At 39.8% G+C, this 25,578-nt stretch overlaps 1 protein-coding gene across 2 annotated transcripts in view; it reads left to right on the top strand.

Annotated features, from left to right (window-relative positions):
* Nucleotides 1-24,625, top strand: part of WASF1 (WASP family member 1) — a 46,397-nt gene extending 21,772 nt beyond the window's left edge. For both annotated transcript variants that reach the window (XM_033143589.1, XM_033143587.1), the window contains 8 exons: nt 3,068-3,226; nt 9,390-9,524; nt 15,207-15,360; nt 16,904-17,021; nt 18,889-19,061; nt 19,896-20,075; nt 21,114-21,709; nt 23,687-24,625. In XM_033143589.1, the coding sequence (XP_032999480.1) occupies nt 3,094-3,226; nt 9,390-9,524; nt 15,207-15,360; nt 16,904-17,021; nt 18,889-19,061; nt 19,896-20,075; nt 21,114-21,709; nt 23,687-23,844 (1,647 nt within the window). In that variant the 5' untranslated portion in view covers nt 3,068-3,093 and the 3' untranslated portion in view covers nt 23,845-24,625. The remainder of the gene's footprint in view (nt 1-3,067; nt 3,227-9,389; nt 9,525-15,206; nt 15,361-16,903; nt 17,022-18,888; nt 19,062-19,895; nt 20,076-21,113; nt 21,710-23,686) is intronic.
* Nucleotides 24,626-25,578: the final 953 nt, after the last annotated feature.

The following is a 25,578-nucleotide window of genomic DNA, read 5'->3' as shown; positions in this document are numbered from 1 at the left end:
CACCGCCAATGCCCGATTTCTGTTCTCATCCTGAAGCAAAGTTCTTAACCCGAGGTACTATTTATGGGCAGTGGCGTAGGAAGGGTGAGGCATAGGGGGCAGGCGGCCTGGGTTCCAGGGGAGGGGGTGACACTCCTTGGCCCCTCCCACCACTCCCCCGCTGCCTGGCACCCCGTCCGTGCTTCTTTATGGACAGCCGGGGCAGCCGCACAAGCCGCCGCTCGCTCGCCGGCTTGCCGTGGGAGCAGCAGCGCCGGCCCAGATACACTACGCATGCCCGGAATTTCCGGGCATGCGTATTGCATCCGAGTCGGCACTGCTGCTCCCGCAGCGACCGTGTGGCGGGTCGTGGGGCTGCCCCGTCCGTAAAGCAGCATGGATGGGGCAGCCTCACGACTCACCGCTTGCTCGCCGGCTCACCACGGGAGCAGCAGCGCTGGCCTGGATGCACTACGCATGCCCAGAAATTCTGGGCATGCGCAGTACATCCAACGTGCGTTGTGACGCCCCGCCCCCAGGGGGATGCCTCCGCTCCGCCGCCCCAGGCGGTGAAGAGGCTTCCTCTGCCACTGTTTCTGGGTTAGCGGAGTCTGTAACTTGAAGCATCTGTAACCTGAAGCACCTGTAACCCGAGGTACCACTGTACATGTAATTTCTCTAAAAGTATACATGTTAAAGAGACAGAACATAAAGTGACAATATCTCTTTAAAAGAAACAGAATGATAAAAATTAAGCGGAATGTAAACAAAATTGAACGGATTTAAAAATAGTATTTTTATACAGGCAACTCCCCATTTGCACGGGGGTTGTGTTCTGGATGATTGTGTACTTCAGCAGTTGTACGTAAGACCATTCCACCCCCTTCTGGAGTATAAAACAACGCGCAGGTCAGCAGTCATGCAGCGATCAGATGGGTGCAAAATGGTTGCCACCTGTACTTATAAAAAATGAATATCTTGAGCCATGCAAAGCTTGGAATGTAATAAATGAAAATACTTAATCCACAAATCTGTCATTTAAAAAATTTCAGATTACTTATATATCTTTCAATAAAAAAATTCTCTCAGATTATATTCTAATAGTAATCTCAAATAGATTCTCCAGCAATGCTACATTTTCTTTCTCTGCAGTTTTACCAGTAGGTTCTTCTGTTGACTACATTTCTTATAAACGCTCGTTGTCCTACCTTCCACTCTGTTCAGTATATGGAAGGCAGGTATATATTAATTAATCCTCCAGTTAACAAATCCATAATTTATTTATTTTACTTTTATTTAACAATGTTTATAGACTGTTTGCTTGAAATACATTCTTTAAGTAGTTTACAAGAAATATCAAAACAGCAATGAAATGTTTAAAACTATTTAAAACATTTTAAAATAGGTAAAATTACCTATAAATGACATTAAAACTTTTGATTTTGTTCTATCAAGCCTTTTCATTAAGATACTGGTGAGGCTTGTGTTAGTTTTTCTTTAGGGCAATGTCTGATATTTGTTAACATTGCATATAGTTGTTAAATATCTATTATTTAGACAGTTCTTTTTTAAAAAGCCACACCTAGTTTTTAGAGGAGGAAAACAAGAAAGAAAATACCGGTATTCTGAATCAAATGTTGTACTAAACTATTTGGGGCACAGCTTCTTGGGTCAGCGGGAGAGGAAGCCAGCCGGCTCGGCTTAGTCAGCAAAGGCAGTGGCCTGTGCCAAGCAGCTGCAGCTGCTCCTGATGGTGCAAAGAGGAGCAGCAGCAGTGCAAGGCAGCTCAGGGCTGCAGCAGTGAGTCATGGCTGTGCAGGAGAGGAGAGGAGAGGCACCGCAATGACGCCCGCCCGCCTAGCCAGCCACTCTGCCTTGTGTGGTTAAGAGCGGTAGACTCGTAATCTGGGGAAACGGGTTCGCGTCTCCACTCCTCCACATGCAGCTGCTGGGTGACCTTGGGCTAGTCACACTTCTTTGAAGTCTCTCAGCCCCACTCACCTCACAGAGTGTTTGTTGTGGGGGAGGAAGGGAAAGGAGAATGTTAGCCGCTTTGAGACTCCTTCGGGTAGTGAAAAGCGGGATATCAAATCCAAACTCCTCTTCCTCTTCCTCTTCTTCTTCTTCTTCTTCGCTAGAGGAGCCTCTTCCTCCCCCCCCCCCCCCGAAAAATAAAAGGGTGGAAGCGTGGGGTCGGTGTCATCGGGGTGGGCAGAGGTAACCCCGAGCGAGGCGCCTCACCTGTGGCTCTGAACATGAAGTCAAGGGTGCTGTGTCGCGTGGCTGCCATAGTGAGGTAGAGCCCTGTGCCATGCCCGGTGGAGCGGCCTTGGCTGCTACGCTGCAAGTGCCACCAAGTGTGTGTGTGTTACACACGTGGGGTTGAGGCTGGGGTTGCCGCTGAATGGGGAGAGTCCAAAGGGGAGGGGCAGCCTGGCTTGGAGCGAATGAGTCAGTGATGGGGGGGGGGGGGGAGAGGGAGGCAGAAGCAGAGAGTTGGCTGCTACTCAGAGCCAGCACGGTGGCGGCAGGGATGGAGAGGTGGCCGCCCTTGCTTGCCGCCTTGCTTGCCTGCCTGCCCGGCCGCCTCCCTCGGACAAAGGCAGCGGCGGAGGGACGAGCAGCTCAAAAGGAGCCCTTTCTTGCAGCTAGTCCCACTGCCACTGCCCACCTCTCTTGGGAGCGGCAGAGGGTATTTAATTCTTTGTGCTTGCTTTTGTAGTTATATAGTAACTAAAATGTTATACAAAGAAAACCATTTACAAATAGTTTCTCCAGTTGTTTATTCTTTATTGTTAATGCTGTGTATACTCTACCTGAAAGTAAGCCCTAGTGTACATACTGGACATGCAAAGGTCATACTGTTCATTTTCTTAAGAAAAGTATTTGTGGCATTAACACCTATATTTGTAGCATTTTAAGTAAGGGAATTTCAAAGTGAACAGCAGTTGAAAGAACATCTCGTAGTTCTCTTGACTTTACATTACTGTAAAGAATGTATATAATGTCTAATTTTCCCATTATCAATAAGTGAGCAATGATCTTGGTAATTAAACCATGTTGTAATTTATCTCCTGTGTTTTCCTAGGTGTGCTGTGTCATCGATATCTCAGGATGCCACTGGTAAAAAGAAACATAGACCCTAGGTATCTTTGTCATACAGCACTACCACGAGGCATCAAGAATGAACTGGAATGTGTTACAAATATTTCCTTGGCAAATATAATCAGACAACTAAGCAGTCTAAGTAAGTACCCAGTATATTAAGGGACAGTGCATTTTGAGCTAATGTGTAATGCAGCTGCATTTTATGTTTAAACAAAATAAAATTACTCTCTTCAAAACAATTAATTCATAATGTTCATCCCGTCTTTTTTGAATCATTCCAAAATGTTCTATATCCCCATCAATTGTGCATTTAACAAAATGTGTTATGTGTAGTTTTATTGTTGACTTTAATGGTCTTAAAAGAACTGAACTGGCAGTTTTGCAATGTTTATATATAGACTATAGAACTCAGGCAGAAATTTCTCTCTGTACTCTGCCAACTTGGTATGTGTCTGACCTGCGATTTTGAGGATAATATTGGGATAATACAACTGCCATGTATATGAACATTTCTCTGTGTTGGAGAGGCCCCTTTTTTGTCCTTCTGCCTTTCAGTAATTTTCACTTCATTTGGTTTTTGGTTCTGGGTTTTGTTTTTTTTAACTAGATTCTAGTTCTGTACACATTTCTGGCAGTTGTACTACTTATGGAGAACAATGACAATTGTTTGTGAATGTTAGTAGCCAACATGTGCAGTTGCCATGCAAAACATAGATGTAATAAGGCTCCTACTCAGTAGGCTAATAGTGTAACCTAACCAAAGTTAAAGGGACTCAACTGATTTAACAAAAGAATGATGGACTTTTGAGACTGGTAACCTAAAGCAGAAGATTGGTAGCTCCACACAATTTTAAGGGAGAGGAGAGAAGGTTTATATTCCAGCCTGGGGAAAGCTTAATGGTAGAGGCTGATCCCAAGACATCCTGAATAAAGAGGAAAAGCAAGAAAACAGGTGGTTGCATATGTTTAAATTAGAGTAAACAAGAAACAAACCACTGACTTAATGTTCAGAGAAGGGGGGGAAACAGATCACCCCACACTTTAGAAGTATGGGATATTAATGGTAAAATTCAGAACCACTTTTCACCTCAAAAAGGGTCCTCAAAAATATAATTGAAAAATAACAATATACAAATAAGCATAAACTACAAAATATTTGCAAAACACAGATTGTGTAAATATGAACAATATAAATAGATAATAGTATCTATTTATAGATACCATAAATGCAGTTAGTTAGTTGGCAAGATTGAGTAGAAGTCCATCATGGAATGTTTTATGTGTTTGCATGAGTACTGTTCTAGCCTATCATGCTTATATTAAGTAGGCAGTAGAAACCTCCAGTCCATGGGCCAGGCCATTTTGGGTGGCCATGCCCACCCGTCGCTCACTTTATATCATATGACACCAGGTGCAGGATGACTAAAGTTACACCTGTAAAGGACAATCAGGAGCCTTAGAGTTTGTTTCGTAGCAATCCTGGCCTACTGTTTTTGCATGGGATTGGAGCCACCTGGTGTCATATGACATCAGATGATTGACAGGTACGGGTTGGACACTTTTTTATCCAGTCCATTGGACAAAAGTGGTTCTCCAACCCTGTCTTAAGTGTTTTGTCATAAACCTTAGGGGTAGTGGAAGTAGTCTATATGACCTTTCCTAGTAGCACATTTAATGGTTGATCATTTATATCTTTCAGTTTTTGTACTGATCTTTTGCAAAAAAAAAAAAAAAAAAAAAGACACTATGGCTCTATTTAACCAGATAGCAAGAGTTTGGTGAACCTGTAGAGAATTGAAGCTGATTTCATATTTCATACCACAGATTTCATATTTTCACTTGTCACCAATGTTCTAAAGTATGCTCATAAAAACTTGTTTATTCATTCTCATATCAGGTTAATTGCCCTGAACTAAACTTTATGTATGTAGCAGAAGTGAAAAAAGGAGACTAATAAAGCTTTCCCCCTTTTCCATATTAATTTTAAATGAATGAATACTTTAGAACCCTATAGCAATCTTACTGAAATGTATTGTTTTTTCCTCTGAGCTGTAACCACTTCAAAGGGCTATCAGGTGGAATATGGTGCTTGCAGTACTGGCCTGAACTGCAACTTTTTCTACCGGTAGTACATTTTATCCACTGACATTAGCATTTTCCATCCTGTGTCAGCCTAATGCATCCTAAGGAGAGCAGCTCAGAGCTATAGCATGTGCATACCTTTCTAATAAATTAAAGTATTCAGCTTCTTCAGGTTCCTTGACCCAGAAGTTCATTATGACTTCAATTAAAAAATGAGTATACATCTCTTTTTTCAAATATGCTTATCTGGTGTTTAGACTGAGTATTAGATTAGGGGAAGGCTCTGTCATGTGTTTCTCACTAATTAAAAGTTGTGTATGTGTGTATGGTTTTGTTTTGTTTTTAAAGTGACCACTTTAATTCAGTTCTCTCCAAGTTGGGAGAGATGATAACCAACACATGCATAAGAAATCTACTACTTACATGGATTATTCATTGAGCTGCTGCCCTGTGCCCTGCATTACCACATTGAATATCTTGTCTTAAATTAGGTGATCACTCTGGAGTTTCAGGTGTACAGAGATAATATCAAATTCCAGATTCTTCTGCTAGTTAAGGGTTTTGCCAAATACCACTGAGACTGTAGCTGTGGCCTGGATAAGATCTACCTTTTAGCCACTAGTGGTTCCATCTATGTATCATTCTGAGTAGCGAAAGCAAGCTTATGAAAATGTATTAACAGCGATTGCACTTCCATTTGTTTATAGGATTTATTGCTCCCCCTCATCTATGGGTTACATACAGCAATATAATAGTTCAATAATAAAATCACCTATGACATTTTACATTACAATAGGGTGGGTTTTAAATATATACTAGCTGGCCCGGCCACGCGGCTAACTTGGTGAAATGGGAAAGGGAGGTGCAGTGCAAAAGTGGAAGTGTATGCTTACCAACACTTTTTCTTGTTGAAGTTGAGGATGCGTGGTTTCCTTACCGGCTGTGCAGGTGCTTTGGGCGCCACCATAAATGGCGGTCATTTTCGTTTCCGGGTGCCCAGACTCTCCTCTCAGTGGAGACGGAGTCCCGGAAATGACCAAAGGTTTTTTTGCGGCCGACTCAGCAGGCGCTATGGCCGTCTTGTTAGTGCAGGCGGTGTCGGAAACTGCTTCTTATCCGGCTGGCTCTACAGCCGCTACTGCCACCGCCGCAAATGACGGTAAGTTTTGTTTCCGCCCGCCCTGGCTGTTTTGTAAGTGGAGGCAGCATCAGAAAGGTTTGAGAGTGCCGTTTCCGCCCGTCCTGGCTCTGTAGGTGGCTGAGGTAACACCACAGATGGCGGAAGCAACGTTTCGTCTCGCTTTTCCTCCCCACCCGATGGAGCCATGGCCGCCAACCGCACAAACAGTTGTTCCTGCCTGCGTGGGTCTACAGCTGCCGCCAGAGACAGCAGCAGCGTTTGTGAACAGCATGCCCCTTTATTAGCTGGAGGTAGTGACGTAGTAACAGGAGGAGGAGGGGTTTGAGATGTTTTTAGTGTGTTATGTCCACTGGAGGCCACTGTGTTTTTTGGCACAAAATCCATTTTTTACCTGGGTTAGGTGTATTATTTTTGCAATCTAACTACCGTACGTAAGATCCTTCCCATATGCCCATGCAACATTATGTCCAAATTTGAAGTAAATTGGTCAAGCGGTTACGGAGAAAGGTGGTACAGCACAAAAACCCACCTTTTGTGATTTTATATATAGAGATTTTAGCTGGAAAAGGCCAGGATAAAAAGGTGTGTGTTCAGCATACAGCAAAAGCTGTACAATGAAGGCACCAGGCACACTTCTCTGGAGACAAAATTTCACAGCTTTAGGGGCTGCCACAGAGAATGTTCTTTTTCATGGCCACTAGGTTGTCCCCTCATCCATGATTAAGACATACATGACAGATGTTTTATTATCAGCAGGCCTAGTGTTTAACAACACTACCACCATACCAGTTATGAACTATCCCCCTGAAACATTGTCAGAATGGGAGCATGAGCATTTTCTTCAAAGATTAACTTTGTTCCTCTGGTGGACTGGTGGCAGGTATATTTCAATGCATTATATGGTTTTGTATCTTAAAATACTACAAGGTGAGCATTTGAGGATAAAATGGGATTGCAGGATTTGAGATTTTATAGATGACAAGCTCTCTGATAAGCCTAGTCACAACTATCTCAATAATGATGGGAAAGATCAATTTTTTGTGTAAGCTATGAGCCATTCAGTGACAGGAATTAGCTTTTATATTGCATGAAACCATGGGATGTAGCAGGCTTTAAATATAAAGCCTGTTGTGTGAGAGAACTGTAAGTCCCAGTGAAATTCTTCAGGCAAATAAACAAGTGATAATTTGAAATATATTACTGATTTTTTTCAGGTTTATGACTACATATATGTGCATTTTAAATAAAAAGATAGAAAAGATTTCTATCAAAATGTTTGTAAAATGTTGATGATTGAGACCTTAGCAAAACACTGAATGCTTAGCCAAGACAAAAATAAATAAATAAAAATATCTTCCAGTAGCACCTTAGAGACTAACAAGTTTGTTATTGGTATGAGCTTTTGTGTGCATGCACACTTCTTCAATTTTTTTTATTTTGTTTCAACTACAGCAGACCAACACGGCTAACTACCTGTAACTAGCCAAGACAGCATCTTCTGTCAAGAGTTTGGTTGTAATCCTCAACACCTCCCTTTCTATGGAGGCACAGGTTACAGCTACAACAAAGGCGGCATTTTCCCATCTCCGCCGTGCTAAGCAGTTGGTCCCTTACCTCTCCCACCCTGATCTCACCACTGTGATCCATGTGATGGTCACTTCCAGGCTTGATTATTGTAACTCACTCTACATGGGGCTGCCCTTGAAACTGACCCAGAAACTCCAGCGGGTGCAGAATGCCGCGGCAAGACTCCTTACGGGGTGTTTGCCATGGGATCACATTCATCCAGTGCTATACCAGCTGCACTGGCTCCCGGTGGAGTACAGGATCAGCTTTAAGGTGCTGGTTTTAATCTTTAGAGCCCTATACGGGCTAGGACCCTTGTACCTACAGGACCGCCTCTCCTAGTACGCCCCCTGGAGGACCTTACAGTCTACAAATAATAACACCTTGGAGATCTCGGGCCTCAGAGAGATTAGGCTGCCCTCGGCCAGGGCCAGGGCCTTTTCGGCCTTGGCCCGGTAGAATGCTCTGCTACAAGATATCAGGGCCCTGCGGGATTTTACATCTTTCTGCACGGCCTGCAAGATGGAGTTGTTCTGCTAGGCCTTTGTTCAGGGCTCAGCCTGACTACCCTTTTCTTTTTGTATCAGAAATAATATGAAAGAGGCCTCCCAGCATTCTCACAGACCCATATAAGATCAGCGTAAACAGTTGGGCCGATGAGGACTTACTGTTCCCAATCCTAACCCTATGGAAAGCCATCTAATTAGACTTTAATTTGATTTTGACCAGTATTTAGGAGGTAATTTAAATATTGTTTGATTTTATACTATTGTTATATATTTGAGTTAGCTGCCCTGAGCCTGATTTGGCCAGGGAGGGTGGGATATAAATAAAAGATTAACAACAACAACAACATTTAAGGTTGCATGGCATTCAGTATTTAAAAAAATAACAAAATGCTGTGGAAGTGACCATTACAGACCTGTGCCACTTTCTTATTTTGGGGACTGTGCTCTGGCAACCTTAATTGTATTAATTTTGATACAGCAGAAGACTGGCAACGCTCCAGATTCAAAACTGAATCATGTAGTCATTGAATCCATTTTATTTCATTTGCAAATACATATTTAAACACTTCCTTCCATGGTTGTCTTATGTGCATTTCATATTTTTAGAGTGCTACTGATTACTGTAATTCTGCAGTGGGAATTAAGCATCAGGTGTCTAGTTGCACCTGGGAGAACACCAGGTAATAATGATTGAGAAGGGAAATAGGGCATATCCTGGATCATAAAACAAAAAATGTAAACTCCTAAGAACAGGGGCAAGCTTCTGTTAAGGAGAATTGCAATGTCTTAACTTTCTTAAATTGGCAAATTTTTATAATAAGCAGATTTACTAAGGTGGACAATGAAGCCACTGGATTGGGTAATTCCTCTCCACGTGATGGAGGCAGGAACAAAGAATTATGGGAGGCAGGCTTATGTAAGAATGCCCTATATCAAAGAATAATTTAACAAATTTAGCTGCTTGTTCAAATTCTTAACCCTAACTTAAAAACTTTCCTTTGTAGGTAAATATGCGGAAGATATATTTGGTGAGCTTTTCAATGAGGCACACAGTTTTTCTTTCCGAGTGAACTCCTTGCAAGAACGTGTGGACCGTTTATCTATCAGTGTTACACAGCTTGATCCAAAAGAAGAAGAACGTAAGTTTTTATGCAAATAATATTATGTGTGGTCTTGTGGATCATATCAGCCATAGTTGCTATTAGTAGTGAGCATATCTGGTGTGATATGCAAAAGACAATAACAAAAATACTTGGAGGAGGGAGATTCTAACAGAAATTGGCAGGGGGTTGTCTGAATCTGTGGATCTCCTGGTTCATGGAGCCTTATGAGGCTTCAGCAAAGACCTACCAAATGTTACTGAATTGTAGCAGCACTTAGAATCTCTGAGCTAGTGATAGTCCAGATCAGAGCTTTCCAAACTGTGTGTTGCAACACGTTAGTATATCACCAGCATGAAAAGTTTGGAAAGCTCTGGTCTAGATGTAGGTGAACAAACTGACAGACAAATCAGAAATAATGTTGGCTGGTCGCCCCCAGCTTCAAGGTTATAGGGCAAGAAGAGGAGGAGTTTGGATTTGATATCCCGCTTTGGAATGAGATTGTACTTTCCCAAAATCAGGTTCATAAGTTAGAGGTACTCGTTCTGAGCAATGATGCCAGCTTTCCAGCTAAATTTGGATTTCACCATGACATTTCATGCTTTAGTGCTGGGTAGCTAACCACTTTTGCCCCACATAGAGGGTTGGCCACATCCCTCTCTCTCACACACACCACTCATACTGTTATTTGTTATCAATTTGTGGGCTTTTAAGTAGTCTCTACAAAAATACTATTTTGGGACACTGTTTTGTATTTTATGTCTTGTAAACTGCCTTCTAGAGACTTCACTTTGAAATATGACCTAAAATGTTTAAATAAATAATATTAGTGCAGAATGCTGTCTCCAGACTGTGGGTTATAAAAGATCATAACCATTCTTTCCTGCTTTGCATTGGCCTACATGTTTGTGCCAAGCTCAATTCAAGATGCTGGTTTAAATGTGTAAAGTCCTAAATACGGTAGTTTCAGAGCTGGCTACCTAGAATTGTGCCTGCTCCCATATGTGTCACTGCATGCACTCCTTTCAATATTACAGGTCTTAATCTAGGTGCTTCTGCTGAATAAGACTCCATGGAATCTGCTAGGAGTATGTCCTTTTCAGTTGTAACATCAGTCCAGGGACACCTGTTAAAACTAGACACTTTTATGAGTTTGTACCAGGCTATGTCCTAGCTTTTTTATTATTATTATTCCAGGCTTTCCTTTGCATTCCTTTTTTTAAAAAAACTACTGGTGGTTGCTGTGGATTTATATGAGTCTTGCTGGCTTTTGTTGCTTATGTGGCTTTGGATTTTCTCCTGCTCATTTTAATTTTCACACTATTGTTTTTTATTGATTGATCAATCAAAATTATGGTGCTATTCTTTAAAGCAGGCCCGTCCAACTCCCAAGAGACTGTGCTCTACTCCCAGTGTAAAGCTGCAAGTGGAGGATCCCTCCACCGCTGCTGCAGCCGCGAGCAGAGGAGATATATATAGTCAATCCAAACAAGACAAGTACAATTGGTTGGGAATATATCTCATCCTGGTGTATGCTCTTGGGTGTGCTCTTGGATCTGGGACTGCTGTTTAGATGCCCACTTGTTGGTGTGGTGAAGAATGTTTTTTGCCAGCTTAGGCCAATACACCAGGTGCATTCTTTCCTTAACAAGAATCATTTGGCCGCATAGACCAACATCTGTATAGAAGACACCTGAAAGGAGGTTTTTATGTTTGACATTTTTCTATGTTTTTATATGTGCTGTAAGCCAACCTGAATGGCTGCATACAAATTATTATTATTATTATTATTATTATTATTATTATTATTATTAGTGTTCGTATTATTAAGTAACACATGGTAACATGAGAGATGTAGTTTTCACTAGCAGCATGGGCCTAGATCACAGAATGGCATCGCAGGGGCCTAATGCAACCCTCTGCACCTCCTTTGGTGCACCCCAGGACTAAAAAGAGAGAGCATGGATAACGGATGGATGAGGACTAAAAAAGATGTGGTCACATATGTGTGAAAGAGAGAGAGTGGATGGATGGATGAAGGAGAGGGAGAAAAAGAATGGATACTGAATGAATGAATGAAGAGAGGGAGGAGTGTTCCACCACTTTTTGCTTTGGTCCTGCTTGCCATCACTGATCTGTAGTCCTTGACCACTTTTCCCAAATGGAATGTGGCCCTCAGCCCTGCAAAAGTTTTACAACCTTGGCATTTGTTGGGCTTCCATGGGCAGAGGTATATCAAAATACTGTGTCCAACCCCCCAGCTTTTGTTTCCACAAATGGCTGCAGTCACTGGAATGTTCAGTTCACTATTTTTATTAGAGATTAAGTGTTTTTAAGTAGGCATTAGGATACTAACAAGTGGGTGTGGTTGTTTTTCGACTTGCTTGAAGAAGCAGAAAACACCATCCATTGACCAGGTGCTAGTACCTCCCTTTCCTTGGAGGGCAGTTTGTTTTCTGCCTCACTTGATGATTAGACTTCTTTTCCCTACTGCTCTTCTTGTCTTAAGGTTACCGGTAAATACTGGGCTGGATCTCTTCTCTTACTAATTGATATCAAGCTCACGTTGATCTCTGAACTGCAATAATTAATTGTGTAATTGACTACTCCATTTAAATCAAACTCATCCAATGAATTGTGTGAATGAATTGTGTGTAGTGATTACCCATTCTTAAACTCAAATTACTTCAACATGGGCTGCAAAACTGTATTAATTGGTAATTTCATCAATTGATTTAACCACTTCTAAAACCAGCCACAAGTTCTGACTCCTTCCCTGTTTACCCTCCTCAAGCGATAGGCTTACCAGAAGGAATGCTGCCGTAAGCATGTTCTTCTCTAGTCTTCAGGTACATCAGTTGAATTCAAAAGCATGACCAACTCTCCTTAAAAAAGAACAGCTTCCCCTTCCAGAGAACATGGGCAAAGTGAGAGCAAGTAGGGAGCTCAGCACAACTACCGGTATCAGTGCTTCAGACTAGGGCTCAAAAAATGGCATCCAACATTTTTAAGCCCCATGGGGTGCAGATGTATCTGTGCAAAACCGGAACTGCCTTGTGGAAGTCAGATGTGCCCAGGGTAACCCCAAAAGCGTGATGGTAGCCATGCCGCAGACCCTTCTTCCCAAAAAGTGAAAACAAAAAAAACAGCAGCAAAAGCCAGAATTCCATAAATAAATTATCTGAAGTGAAACTCCAACTCTACCACCAATCAAATCCACATTGTTTAATCCACACCAAAGTAATGGTTGGGTTGCCACTGGATTAATATATCATTGGAATTGGTTGAATTGTGTATTCTAATAAAAGAGTGAGTTTTTGTATTCATCTATTTTTCTTTCAGAGACTTGTGCTCTTCTCTGTCAACATCTTTCACAGTCAAGTAGAAACTGAAAATTCATGATTCATAGTGTTATTTCCTGCCTCCTATCCAAATACTTTTTACTCATTTTATTCCACTAGACAGCATTTACTTAGGCAGGCAATTGGGGGGGGGGGATAATTTTCAAATTGCTATGGATTGAATTTCACTTAGTTTGGATTGAATTGATTTAAATGATGAATTAAAATAATACTTTCATATAAGTTTGTGCAAATAAATTAAGGTAGAGAAAGAGATGCTATTATCATGTGCTCATAGGTAAAGGTGTAACAATGTAGGACTATAATAATAATGAGAGGAGGAAGCTGAATAACAAAACTATGGCTGCCAAAAGATTGATTAAAATATATAAAATATTTATGAGTCAAATATCTGAAAGTTTTCATATTTGGCTAAATATTTGATCAAAATTATGTCTGTGTATTTCAGCATTTTTGTATGTAGAATTATGTGCAGTTTTATAACAGATGTTATGTACAAGTAAAGAATCTCAAGAGCGATGCAGCCTAAGTAAACATGATAAAAATGGGAACCAGAGTATGAAGTCAGTTTAAAAATGGGGCAGACAGTTGTAAAAATAATTGCTTAGTCAATGGGATGTAAAATCAATATGGGGTTATTTGTCAATTTGATTAAAAGTTTTAAGGATTGCTAGAGGAATATCAGAATTTATAAAATTTGTTCTGTGTAAAGTAAATGAAAGTGGAATAAAATTAGCCAAAACAATTACCAACTTATGAACCTATAGTGCAAGATTTCTGTTAGCATAGATCCACAGAACCCTCTTAGCTTGTAGTTTTGCCTGTTTGTGTCAGAAGGCAACTGGCACTCAGTTAAAACCTTCCAGAGGCCTAAATCACCTTAATGAGATTATAAACTGCCAAAGAAAATATACAGAGAAACTGATAAGGTATAGAATTCAAGTGTAACATGTAAAGAGGAGGCAGTATATGAGTCTTAGGCTCACCAGAATGCATGTGATCCTTTGAACCAGGCCTGAAGAAGTCTCTTGTAATGCAAAGCTGGAGAAATAAAAATGAATGAAGTGAAAGAACTAGGGGGGAAACAGTTTTAAAAGCTACAAGATAGCAACTTCTTGTGAAATTTAGTACAGAAGGCTATAATTTAGCAATATGTCAAGGATGCAAATGGAACAATGGATGCCAGGCTGAAAGAAAATACTGAAGAGCCTTCTCTAAAATGCAGGACAGTTCTAAAAACAGCATAGTAAGAAGAATATGAAGTCTAGAAGGCAATTTTCTTATTGTAAAAGCTGAGAAGCTAATTCCTAGAAAGGGAGTTTCCAGACAGATTACTTTGTTTTAGCTGTAGAGGCAATTTGATCTAGGGATCATTGTGAGCTGATTACTCAGGTGGCTGCCTTTTCTGTGAAATTTCAGTAGTTTTGCTGAAAGTGCAAACAGAGTGTTATTTTGATGTCCAAAGTATTGTTATCCGTCCAAAGGAATAGGAAGGGATAGAAATTAAACAATAAGCAAGACCAGTTGATATATAAGCATAGTCAGTCATCCTGAAGATAGACATAACCAGACAAGGTATATTTTGCATGATTGAAGTGCTTAGACTTCTCATATAAAATCTAAACAGTCATTTTAACTTTTCAGACATAGGCTTTCGTCAGCCCATTTATTTAAAAACATACTGATGTTGTTAGTAGGAGTCTCTATAGATTGTGTTAGTGTGTTGTTAACAGACAGCAGATAAAATTTAGCCCTACCATCTACTCATCCTGTGCTATCAAGATCATGGTGTTCCACAAGACACTGCAGAAAAGTATCTTCAAAGGATGTCCTCAATTCTGTTCAAATTGCCTTTAAATACATGACTAGTAATATGGGAATAATGCTCATTGCTTTGCTGCTCCAAATTATCCATATATATTTAAATACAGGCAACCCCCCCCCCCATTTACGTGGGGGTTATGTTCTGAGGCACTGCATACTTCAGTGAAATCATGAACATTTGAAAGACCACTGAAAAAGCCTGCAAAAAAACCCGTTCTGCCCCAATCTTATTCTGCCCCTTTTCATGTCGTTTTTGGGTCACTACCAGGTTCGGGCCAATGCATGTATGTGCAGTTGTGCACATATTGAATATGCATAAATGGGGAGTTGCCAGTACAGAATTGCATGGAATCTTCATTGTATATGACCATGATTTCTTTTTGTAACTTTATTTTTAATGATTCAGCAACAATACCGGTAATTTCCACAGTCTACTTGTGTCTTATGAGCTACAATTGTCCGATATAACTTTTGCCTCCTAGTGCAACATTTATATCTCACTATCTCATTATCTAAACGTTGATGTTTCTTTCAGTTTCACTGCAAGATATAACAATGAGAAAAGCTTTCCGAAGTTCCACAACTCAAGATCAGCAGCTTTTTGACCGCAAGAGTCTGCCCATTCCTTTGCAAGAGACTTATGACACATGTGAACAGCCTCCTCCACTCAACATTCTTACCCCTTACAGGTCAGTGTTAAAAAATGCACAGAATGTATTTTAATTTCTCAGACTTTACTAGTGATAAGTAAGAACTCTCTAAGAACTGGCGATTTGTGTAGCTCAATTCCTATTTTGTTTTCAGTTTTTACTAGGGCAGCTAATCATTCTAAGATTACTTTTTGCATGTTCCATTAATTGTGATGACACAGTCTCTCAGAATGCATAACTGTTGTCTTCTTCACTGTGAAATCGTACTAGTGGCTCAACCAAATTCCTAGCATTCATGTAAATATCAGGTATGATGGGTATGGTCTTCTAGCCTCATACTTTTATCTTGTCCACAGCCCTACAAATACTCAGCCCACATTGTAGTGGAAAGTGATGATGTTGAGCGTTTTGTTTGTGATACAGTTCTGCACAGGAACCTGTTTTCAGGGCTACGGCCTGTAATATTTGATTAAAAATGCAATAAAACTGCTAGCATATTTGCAAAGCTAAACAGGGTCTGGTACAGCTTCAAATTGGATGAGGGACTGCGTGATGAGATTCCTGAATGGTAGGAGGTTGGACAAGATGACCCCCAGTATGGACAGATACTTCTATTCAGAGTGTATTTTCAAGCCCAGTGCTGGAGCCCTCAGGTGGGGCACTGACTTGCAGCCCAGAGGGAACCAGAGACCCATTGGCTACTCTCCCTTCCAGGACCCCAACCAAATGCATTGGATAGGCAAACTAGTGCAGCTGCAGCACTGACAGAGCCCAGCAATTCAAAAGGCCATAAGAATGCATTGGGTAATGCAGCCAGCTGATTGGATACAGTGGGGTAATTGAGCTGCCCGGTTGGCAGTAGTTAAAGGGAGGGCCTCTTCACCCTTCTCCCAGATGGATGGGTGGTGACTGAAGCCTCCTCTTCATTGCTTTAATGAAGAGAGAGCAGAGTGCAGCTGAAAAAGCCTGGTGGAACCTGGTCTTCTCTCCCCCACCCCATGGCAGCTTCCTTATCTCCCTTCCTTCCCAAGATCCACTCTCAGCTTGAATTTGTGTCCACAAACTTGTTCTATCTCTCCATGTCTTTTCTTTTTTTGGTTACAGGTGGGTAGCCGTGTTGGTCTGCCATAGTGAAAACAAAATAAAAAATTCTTTCCAGTAGCACCTTAGAGACCAACTAAGTTTGTTCTTGGCATGAGCTTTCGTGTATCTGAATAAGTGTGCATGCACACGAAAGCTCATACCAAGAACAAACTTAGTTGGTCTCTAAGGTGCTACTGGAAAGAATTTTTTATTTTATTTCATTTTTTCTTTTTTTGGTACATGTAGAAAATTTTATTTTCCCTCCTCTCTTCCATATACTATTTGTTTGTGCCGTCCCCTAAGAACAAACAATTTCTCTTATTCACTTTATATAATGAAAATTATATAAACCTCATCCCCTTCAAATTGTTAGGATTTTCTTTCCTTAATTGGGAGGTGAGGGTTCAGCAGTCTCCCTTTTGCTGTTACATGCTGTGTATACAATATTTAATATTTATTTAGTAACATGTTTTATCTAGTAATCTTATTTTTCCTTTAGAGATGATGGAAAAGAGGGTTTGAAGTTTTACACCAATCCATCCTATTTCTTTGATCTATGGAAAGAAAAGATGTTACAAGACACAGAAGACAAAAGAAAGGAAAAAAGGAAGCAAAAGGTATTATCCTAGTAAATGAGTTACATTACGTGGTCCTATTTTTAGCCATCTCACCCCTTGCATTTTCCTGTAAGACCAATTAACAGTCGTTAACAGTCAACAGGTTTACCACGCCTATCAGCCAATCACCCATTCCCACCACCCTTCTGAGTAATACCCCTCCCCACCCTCTCACTATATATAAGGGTCTGGAGACTTCTGTTTCGGTGTTTCTGAAGAAGTGTGCATGCACACGAAAGCTCATATAGCAAGAACAAACTTAGTTGGTCTCTAAGGTGCTACTGGAAGGAATTTTTTTATTCTGAATGGGAGAAATTATCAAAGACCATCTAAACACAGGAAGAGAAAAGATGATGCTACTTTACAAAAGAAAAGAATAGATGCTGCTGAGGTATAGCCTAGTAATCTCAACCCAGTCTGGAAGCAGTTTCCCTTGTGTCAGGCAGAGGTTGTTCCCCATTCTCTGAGACCATATAACACCTGCCTTGAAAGACCTACATTGGCTCCCAGTATGTTTCCGAGCACAATTCAAAGTGTTGGTGCTGACCTTTAAAGCCCTAAATGGCCTCGGTCCAGTATACCTGAAGGAGCATCTCCCCCCCCCCATCATTCTGCCCGGACACTGAGGTCCAGTGCTGAGGGCCTTTTGGCAGTTCCCTCGCTGCGAGAAGCCAAGTTACAGGGAACCAGGCAGAGGGCCTTCTCGGTAGTGGCACCCGCCCTGTGGAACGCCCTCCCACCAGATGTCAAAGAGAAAAACAACTACCAGACATTTACTGAAGGCAGCCCTGTGTAGGGAAGCTTTTAATGTTTAATAAACTATTGTATTTTAATATTCTGTTGGAAGCCGCCCAGAGTGGCTGGGGAAACCCAGCCAGATGGGCGGGGTGTAAACAATAAATTATTATTATTATTATTATTATTATTATTATTATTAGTGGTAGTAGTAGTAGTAGTATTCTCATGTTAGCTTCCAAGATGGAAAACAGAAATATTTAGAAGGATTAAATCAAGATTTAATAAGGTATAGTCAAATCCGGTTGATTGCTATTGCTGAAAAATTAACTCATAAATGAAGGTATACTAGAGGACAAACAAAAAAGATTTGCTTTCAGCTATGTGGCAAATTTTTATTTTATATATTAATGATAACAAAGTTGAAACTCCTGTGAAATATGCTACTGCGTTCTTAGTACCTTTTCAGCTTTAAGTGAGCACATCATGAGACTGAGGACATTATCCTGGTATTTATAAATAAAGCAAATATTTAAAAAGATGTCACTGCACCAATAATTATTTTTTCCAGTGAGATAGATATATATATATATATATATATATATATATATATATATATATATATATCTATTTATCTCATAAAATTCATGTGTCACTGGATTGTAGAAAAAAAACCTCCAAAAGATTTGTATATGTGTTTGGGTTTAATTTTCTTCCTTCCTTCCTGTATGTTTTTGAAATATATTTTTAAAAATTAAGAAAAAACACTCAAGTAATCCATTCTCTTGCATGACATCTTATATAATGTCAGATAAAGGGGACTGAGTGCTTATATAGATGAAATGTATGTTTCTACTCCTTATAGCCTCCATTCAAACACTTTCTTCAGTGTTTCTCAATTAGCATGATTTACAAACCATAGTAAACCTTTGCATTAATAGCTGAAGTAATTAAATAATGGTTCTATATATACAAATAAATGTTTGAATCAGTTGTAGTGATAAGCCTTACTGATCTATTTTGAATTTTGTATTTGTCCTATAATTAAGTGATTTTGTTGGTGTTACAACAGATTGTATTATAGTTTGCCAGGAAGAACAGTTGTCAATTTATTTTTTGTGCTATTTTGTAGCAGAAGAATCTAGATCGTCCTCATGAACCGGAAAAAGTGCCGCGGGCTCCTCATGACAGGCGCAGAGAGTGGCAGAAGTTAGCCCTGGGTCCAGAGCTTGCTGAAGATGACGCCAGTCTCTTACATAAGCACATTGAAATTGCTAATGGCCCTGCATCACATTTTGAGACGAGGTTTTCATTTTTACTTCTTACTTTTAGTAGTTAATTATTTTGTATATTAGTTATAAAAACATAAGGATTGGCCAGTTTGTAAAATATTTTTCATAGAATTTAGAAAACCTGAGGCCATTGTTTGAACTTTTGATGTCGTAGACAAAATGCTAATGAGTTGGTGCTATCCATCACATCAAATTGTACTCCGCTTCTGACCTAGCAGCTTTTTTTCATTTATTGTCTGCATGGATTTTTGAACCACATAATCACCTGAGACCTATTATGAGAACACATTCCTACTATACCCATTTATATATTTGGATGTACACATGCTGTTTTTATGCTGGTTCTTCAGACAACCTCCAACTACCAGCGGTTGCCACTCTGCCCTCTACACTCCTACTGCTGTTGTGATCCCTCCTTCATTGTTCAGCTGTTCCTCCTTCAGTGTCTAAGCCCTTGCCCTTCTTTTGCCTCTATGTTTCAGAGAACCAAAAATCCCCTTTATTTGCTCTCTACTTTGCGATTAGAAGAACTCAACCTACCATTTACATTATTTACTGTTATTTGTATACTTTATTAACATACAAAGATTGTTACAGAGTAACGTAAGCAAATAATATTTGCTAAACGCTTGCAAAGTGCTTCCTTTATACTTGCAATGTTACCTTGTGTAACCTGGTTTGTCATGTTCTACTGATCATTTTGTACTGTTTCTGTCTTTCGTCTTAACCCCATACAAACTGCCAGAAGGACTGTCTTCATTCTTTTGAGGTTCCTGAAACCAATAGGGCTGTAGACAGGATGCAGAATTAGCATATACAATCTGTAAGTGGATTTATTTCTATTCAGACCTCAGGCATATGTGGAACACATGGATGGACCCTATTCTCTTTCTGCATTGCCATACAGTCAGATGACTGAATTGCTGAATAGAGCAGAGGAACGTGTCTTAGTCAGGCCACATGAGCCACCCCCACCTCCACCAATGCATGGAGCAGGAGATGTGAAACCCATTCCACCCTGTGTCAGGTATGAAACACTTAAAATACTAATTCAGGACACCTTTTCATTAAAACTGACAAGCAGGGGAAAGGTTGACACCACAGCCTATCAGGGAACTGAAAGGCATGGAATGCTTGTTTGCCAAATACTGTACTATAATAAATACAGAACTTAACATTGAGATTTCAGTTTTGTTGTATTATTATTGAAGGAAAACTTTTTGTTTTTTAAAAAATATATTTTTCGAAGTGTCTTTTAAAGTACTTCTACCTTGGTCGGTCCAAAACACTGTAAAGCGTAAGCCTAAGAAACAGACTTCAAACTCAACTTTATATGAGTTTTAGAATGTTTTCCAGTGCAGGACACAGGCACTGGTTTTGTAAATAGGTAAGGAAAATACCCTGCTTCAGCTCACACAGTATTATCCATGTGGGGACCTGGCTTGAGACATAGACTTCAAGGAAGATTAGAACATTTATTGGAAACGAACACATTCCAAAATGTAGTTGTCAATTTGTTAACATGTTTAGAGATCAGTTTAATACTAGTTCCCAGTTCTAAAGTGCTTTCATGCTATGCTTTAAAAGAAGGTGTGGGGTTGGACTGGATGGCCCTTGTGCTCTCTTCCAACTCTATGATTCTATGGACCCATAGCACTCCAGATGTTGTTGGGACTCCAGCTCTCACCAGCTGCAACCACCTTGGCAAATTGTCAGGAATAATGGGAACTGCAGTATGATAACATAAAGAGGGCCACAGCTTCCCCACCCCTGCTTTAAGGGTATTTTGCATTGGTTTCAGTCTAGCACTGGCCATATGACAGAACTTACAGAACATACTCAAAAAGTGAAAGCGTAAATAATGCAGTGTTATTGTTACATTGTTTGAGTAGTAAAAAGCTTGTAGTAAATGACTGAACTATGGTGCCCTTTAGCATGCTTGTGCAAAAATATATCTGCAATAGCCTTATTACTGAAGTTTAAAATATAATTGAAAGTTAAATATAAATGCCCTGTGGCCAGCTTTCACTCTTATAGTAATCACTTGGAGTGTTTTTCATTTCAGCTCTACCACAGGTTTGACTGAAAATCGTCCTCAGTCACCTGCTACTGGCAGAACACCAGTGTTTGTGAGTCCTACTCCTCCTCCACCACCACCACCCCTTCCATCCGCCTTGTCAACTTCTTCATTAAGATCTGCAATGACTTCCACTCCTCCACCTCCAGTGCCGCCGCCTCCACCCCCTCCAACAGCTGTTTTGCAAGCTCCAGCTGTGCCTCCGCCCCCAGCTCCTCTCCAGATTGCTCCTGGAGTGCTTCACCCTGCTCCTCCTCCAATTGCACCTCCTTTGGCACAACCCTCTCCTCCCGTCACCAGAGCGGCCCAAGTATGTGAAGCCATTCCAGTTCCACAGGGCGAAATGCAAGGACTTCCTCCACCTCCTCCTCCTCCTCCATTGCCACCTCCTGGCATCCGACCCTCATCACCTGTTACAGCACTCTCCCACACTCCCACATCTGTTGCCCCTGGGTCTCACATTCCAATAATGCCTCCATCACCACCATCACAAGTCACTCCTGCTCCTGAACCCAAGCGTCACCCATCAACACTACCTGTCATCAGCGATGCCAGAAGTGTCCTTCTGGAAGCAATACGAAAAGGTATCTGTTCTGTTCATTGGTTAGCAGCGTTATTTGTTTAATGAATCAAATACTCTTTTAGCAGATTTAATGTTTTCAATTAAATTATTTCTGTTGAGGATATTTTAAACACTTCATTGGTTCTGCAAAATAGGCAGATTACCATATATAGATTCTTTTCTCATATGCACTTCACATATCCTTGGCTAAAGTGTAAAGGTTACATGTTAGAAGTTTATAAAATTATGCATGGCCTGGAGAAAATAGAGAAAAGTTTTTATCCCTCTGTCACAACACTAGAATTCATGGACACCCAATGAAGCTAAATGTTGGAAGATTGAGGACAGATAAAAGAAAGTTCTTCATGCAGCACATAGCTAAACTGTGGAACTAAAGAGGATCAGACATAACATAGCCATGATGCCTATGTTTTGCCTTCACACAGATAAGGCTTCTAAATACCAGTTGCTGGAAACCATGGGGGTGGGGAGTGCTCTTGTGCTCAAATCCTGCTTGCGGATTTCCCATCAGCTTCTGGTTGGCCACTTTGAGAACAGGGTGTTGGGCGAGATGGGCTTCTCTTACGTTCTTATGTTAAAGTGGTTTTATATAAATGCTAGCTGAAGTGTACACATGACAGAACAATTGGCCTACAGTTTTATGACCATGAGTTATATCATTATTTAAATAATGTTTCTTTAAATTGAGCCAGAGTGACTTTAAAAACTCCATAATTTATGTAATAAATATAAATACCATATTTTCCGTCTATTATCTGCAAATTGTTTAACCAATCAAATACATATAGATATGGTGCTGGTCATGTTACATCCTTCTGCCACCTAAAAACTATGATAATTTTCATGACTTAGGTCTTTTTACATTGTCTACTTTAGATAATTAGTAGCTTGAGAATGGTTTCAGAAAAGCTGTGTATTTTGTCAACTTAAATAAAGCAAAGCAGAAAGGGGGTGGGCATATAAGACAATCACCAAGTAGTATTCTGCTTTGTGTATATACTGCATATCCCAACATTGGAAGGTCAGGCTTGCTTAACATTTGGAGAGCATGTGCTCTTAGACCTTGTTGTCCAGGATAATTTCAGAGAGACTAGTTTTATCTCCTGGGAGTCTTAGTCACCATATCAGAGGCTACAATTTTTATAGCAATTTAGCAGCAAACCTCAGACTATTTATTGAGGGAGTTGTTGACATTTCCCTTTGCTATTAAATTACACTGAAATAATAAAAGAAGCCATTATCCCATTTCTACCAGACTTTGCTGCAGTTTCCTCTCCACGTGTGACTCTCTCCACGTGCAACTAACTATGCACGTGCAACTAACTATGCATTTTTTTTCATATGAGCAACTGTTGTTGCTGAGTTTAGAACCCTAAAAATGACAATGAAGAAGAAAAAAGGGTATATAATATTTATTGTTGCTAATGCTTACTGGTTGGATTAGCATCCATTAACCTTCTATTTGAGCTGATTTCTAAAGCTACCAGGAAAAAACTTCATTGTCACTAAAGGACCAATGAATATTTAATTCAAGCTACAACAAAAGTTTTTTGTTGCTTTTTACAGTAAAACAGCATTATTGGAAATAATATATGCCTCTAAAAAAGACATCTGCATTAGCAGCCAATTATAACTTCAACCTTTGTTACTTTTTTTTTGTTACTGGAGTCTCATTGTGTGATAATGGCATTTTTATGCCTTATGATATCTTTCCATACACTTATGTGCTTAGAAGAATCAAAACAATTTTCTCTATGTTACATGAAATCCCCTCCCTGTATAAACCTATAGCCATACACAAACTAGCTTTTTGTAGAGATTTGCAAACTACCGGGGAAACCGCAAATGCATGAACTATAAAAAGCTGTCTAAAACAATTGAGAATTTTTGGCATTGCTTTGAACAAAGCAAGTTCATATTCACATGTCTGATAAATATGGTGTACACAGTACTATTAATTCCCCCCGTGTACTTTTAGGTATTCAGTTACGAAAAGTTGAAGAGCAACGTGAACAAGAAGCTAAACACGAGCGTGTTGAGAATGATGTTGCCACCATCTTGTCTCGTCGCATTGCTGTGGAATACAGTGATTCAGAAGATGACTCAGAGTTTGATGAAGTTGACTGGTTGGAGTAGAATGGATATATGCTACTAAACTGAATGCTGATGTCCATTGTGGTGCTTGTTCTTTAAAACTGTTTGGTCATTTCTAGTGTTTTTGTATTTTCTTTATATAATCCATGTTTTTCTACTTTTCAGTTCACAAAATGTTGGCACATCTTTGAAACTAAATGTTTTACAGTGATACAGCTCTTTTAAAAGAGTGTGATTTTGTTCCAGTAGACCACTAAGTATTAAGCATGGGCAGCTGTTGGTAGAGTAGCAGATTTAAATTTTCTGGCATATCTTTAACTGTGCACTTTGTGAATTTTAAGTTATGAAGGCAGAAGCTTCCAGGAGAGTTGTATGTAGTAATGAGCATTACTACACATTTGAGCATTTTAAACAGTTTAAAAACAGAGAGGGGTGTAATCCATCAAGTGCTGCAATTCCCAGGTACTTCATAGGGATTTGAGCAGGAGAAGAACTTGGGGGTTTGCACCCTAGTTATTACTGCCTTGATTAAATCTGTACATTACAAGGTACATGTAGTTCTAGCAGCACTGGACACACTGAAAGAAAAACAAATAATGATCTTTGGGGGTTTTATTGTTGTTTTTAATTAAAAAATATGGCCTTATTTGAATGTTTTAAGATTTTCTTTACTGGTACCTATTGTGTGATACTATTTTGCCTGCTTGAGAGTTTGACCCTCCTCCCCCACCTTGTGAAATCTTCTGACTTAGCCATTCTATGTAACTTATGTAACTGTTAGAAATAACAGTTTGATTTAAATAAATGGTTTGTTTTAAATGTTTCTAGCTGTTGCTTTTTTCAGCACCAATTCACTTTAAGAGCATTACTATATAAGAAACAAAAACAACAGCAGACAATACCAATGTTTAGGTGAGTTTGCAGCCCTACTCAGAGGAAATTTATTCCCTTAAGTAATTCAGGAACTACTTAGTACAAATCAACCAACCACACCAACCAAAATTAAAACAATTGCTTGTTTCTTAAATTAGCTGTGCTATGAAAACATTAGCTTCAGCTGGATTTACCCACTCCTCAAGTTCATTATCTACAGATTAATCATAATTAATAATTGTTACCATTCACTGTTGGAAAACAAGGGCCATCACCTTAAAAAAAAACAAAAAAAAAACCATGTTGATGCTTTTTTATGTTTCTATAGCAAAATACTGTTGCTTTTTGTCCATGTGGTATGTATCTGCAATTTTATTCCTTCCCAACAGTTAAAATAACAAAAAGGGTCAAAACACCAATTTGATTTAGCTAAGTAATGAAGAACCTAAGGCACTGTTTAGTTTAACACGAAATAACTTAGCTTCTCAATTTTAACAGTCTGCGTAGGAAGGCCATGTGTAACTGACAGCTAGAGAACTCGTAGCTCTTACACTTTCCAAAGTAGGCTGCTGATCATTAGCAGGTGGGAGGCTGTTTTATATTTCCTGCTCTGTACTACAGAGCAATCTATTCTGCCTCTCAAAAGAACCCATAAAGCAGCTTGATGGTAAATTCTGCCTTCAAAGAAATGTTTGTGCCAAGAAGTGCTGCCAGAAATAACTATGATGAATCACACATAATCTGTAATCTATATAAAGGAGTTTTTTTGTCTCCTAATATGTTCTAATGAACAGATTAATTAGAACTTAACTAACAGCTATAAATATTTTGTCTACAGATAAGCTTTCTAACCTTGACTTGAGGGAGATTCTCTGTAAGTAAGTGATGTTTTGCAAGAATTTG

The sequence above is a fragment of the Lacerta agilis genome, chromosome 3 (assembly GCF_009819535.1).
Source record: "Lacerta agilis isolate rLacAgi1 chromosome 3, rLacAgi1.pri, whole genome shotgun sequence".
NCBI classification, from domain to species: Eukaryota; Metazoa; Chordata; class Lepidosauria; order Squamata; family Lacertidae; genus Lacerta; species Lacerta agilis.
This window is presented reverse-complemented; position numbering and strand designations above follow the sequence as displayed.